At 39.2% G+C, this 2,010-nt stretch overlaps 1 protein-coding gene across 4 annotated transcripts in view; it reads left to right on the top strand.

Annotated features, from left to right (window-relative positions):
• phrf1 (PHD and ring finger domains 1) overlaps window positions 1–2,010 on the top strand; it is a 26,618-nt gene that overhangs the window by 10,407 nt on the left and 14,201 nt on the right. Inside the window, exons 1-4 of one of the 4 annotated variants that reach the window (XM_016469686.1) lie at window positions 194–221; window positions 711–802; window positions 911–1,068; window positions 1,372–1,504. In XM_016469686.1, the coding sequence (XP_016325172.1) occupies window positions 211–221; window positions 711–802; window positions 911–1,068; window positions 1,372–1,504 (394 nt within the window). In that variant the 5' untranslated portion in view covers window positions 194–210. Of the gene's footprint in view, window positions 1–193; window positions 222–276; window positions 384–710; window positions 803–910; window positions 1,069–1,371; window positions 1,505–2,010 lie in introns of those variants that run through there. The other 3 variants (XM_016469687.1, XM_016469688.1, XM_016469685.1) reach the window with 3 other exon arrangements.

Below are 2,010 nucleotides of genomic sequence, written 5' to 3' on the forward strand. Positions count from 1 at the left end.
GCTGGGAAAAAGAGGAAGTATGGTCACCCTACCTTTTTGTAAACGAGACTGTGACGAGTGGGGCGAGGCCGGTGGAGTTAATGATAATGAGCGACACCTGCGCCACTCACCGTCTCGAGCCCTTTACCGTTGTTACTCCAAGACCGGTGAGTGGCGCAGGTGTCGCTCATTATCATTAACTCCACCGGCCTCGCCCCACTCGTCACAGAGATGTTGTTTAGGTATGTAAGAATAAGACTTTTAAATCTATTGTACATATACAAACAGGATCGGTCTTCCACAGTAATCTCCATAAAATGATTAAATAATCTCTCTGTCCAGTCATCACAAGTGACTGTGATTGGTCCTTCTTGACCAGTGCTGAGAAAAGTAACAGGTATCAGGTGTGAACTGCTTATTTTTTAGCAGTGATTTGGACACTGACTAACTTTAATAGACATTGAATTGAAATATATAGTATTGATTAGCGAATTATAATTTAGAATAGGGATGTCAGTTTTCAGGAATTTTCACAATTGTTGGTCATTAAAATCTGTTTTCTAAATGTCAGCAATAAGATCAACAAGAGTGTGTTTTAATTTTTAATTAATTAATTTTATTTTTAAATCAAAATGTGTTTAATTGATCTTCTAGTGATGTATGCTGGACCTCTGCATTCATTTAGTGCTCTTAAACATTATAATACCCATTTTGTGTTTTTATAATGGAAGGTACCACATGGAATGTCTCACACCGCCGCTGGACGCTGTACCTGTAGAGGAATGGTTCTGCCCAGTGTGCATCGCCCACAACCGCACATCAGGTCATCTTTCATTTCTCAAAACCGTTCTTTACATTAACGGTGCATTTAAGACTTGTTACGTATTGTATTAATAACCATGTGTTTTTTTCTGCTAATATCTTGTACTAGGTTCTGAACAAATCAGTGCGGAGGAGAGCAGCTCTCTCCCTACCACCAGCCGTCCCCCGTCCAGACCGACCCGCGCTATTGCACGCACCCAGCACAGCGAACGAGTTCGGGCCAACGTCAACAGACGGCGCATCACACAGGCACGCACTGCAGCACAGGTTTGCATGATGCTTTCGCTTTGCTGTCTAATCACAAGTGTGTAACGATGTCTTGAATGATGTGCTGCTGGGCTGAGATTGGTGTGTCACCATACATCTGGTCTAACCAATGTTTTGGATGGTTTTGTTCAAATAGTAAATGGGATAATTAAATGTTAAAACAAGTATGAACATAGATATTATTAGAACTGTTACTTTTGCTCATACTTGGGCTTAGTGAGTGAACTTTGGGAATGTTTTGTGCAGTACAACTTTAGGCATGAGCTAAGTGTGTGTTTGATTTTGTGTGGTATTGTGTTTTAGCTCGCTCCCAGATATATGATGCAGTCCACGTGGTTGGATGAGACCATCAATGCTGTAGTGGCCGGATTCAACACGGCTGTTTATGTGCAAGACTTGACCCCTCGCTCCAAATCCCGCCGGAGGAGAAAGACAGGTGAGAGATTTGTTCTGGCTGATCTTATCACACATGGTCTAAACTTCTGAAATCTGAAAATGCTTCAGAATCGGGGGAGGGGGAGATTTTTTTTAATGGTTTTTAATTTGATTAAAAATGCAGTAAAAACAGTAATATTGTGTAATATTACTACAATTTCAAATAACTTTTCTATTTTGATATATTGCAAAATGTAATTGATTGATGTTGATCAAAGCTGCATCATTACTTCAGTCTTCAGTGTCACATGATCCTTCAGAAATCATTCTAATATGCTGATTTGCTGCTCAAGAAACATTTCTGATTATCAATGTTGAAAACAGTTGTGCTGCTTCCCTGATATTCTTTGATAAATAGAAAGTTCAAAAGAAACCGCATTTATTTGAAATACAATTTTTTTTTTGTAACATTACAAATGTTTTTACCGTCGCTTATGATCAGTTTAAAGGGGTCATATGATGTGATTTCAATTTTTCCTTTCTCTTTGGAGTTTTACAAGCTCTTGG

This window comes from Sinocyclocheilus anshuiensis, unplaced genomic scaffold (genome assembly GCF_001515605.1).
Source record: "Sinocyclocheilus anshuiensis isolate Anshui unplaced genomic scaffold, SAMN03320099.WGS_v1.1 scaffold1844, whole genome shotgun sequence".
Taxonomy (NCBI): Eukaryota; Metazoa; Chordata; class Actinopteri; order Cypriniformes; family Cyprinidae; genus Sinocyclocheilus; species Sinocyclocheilus anshuiensis.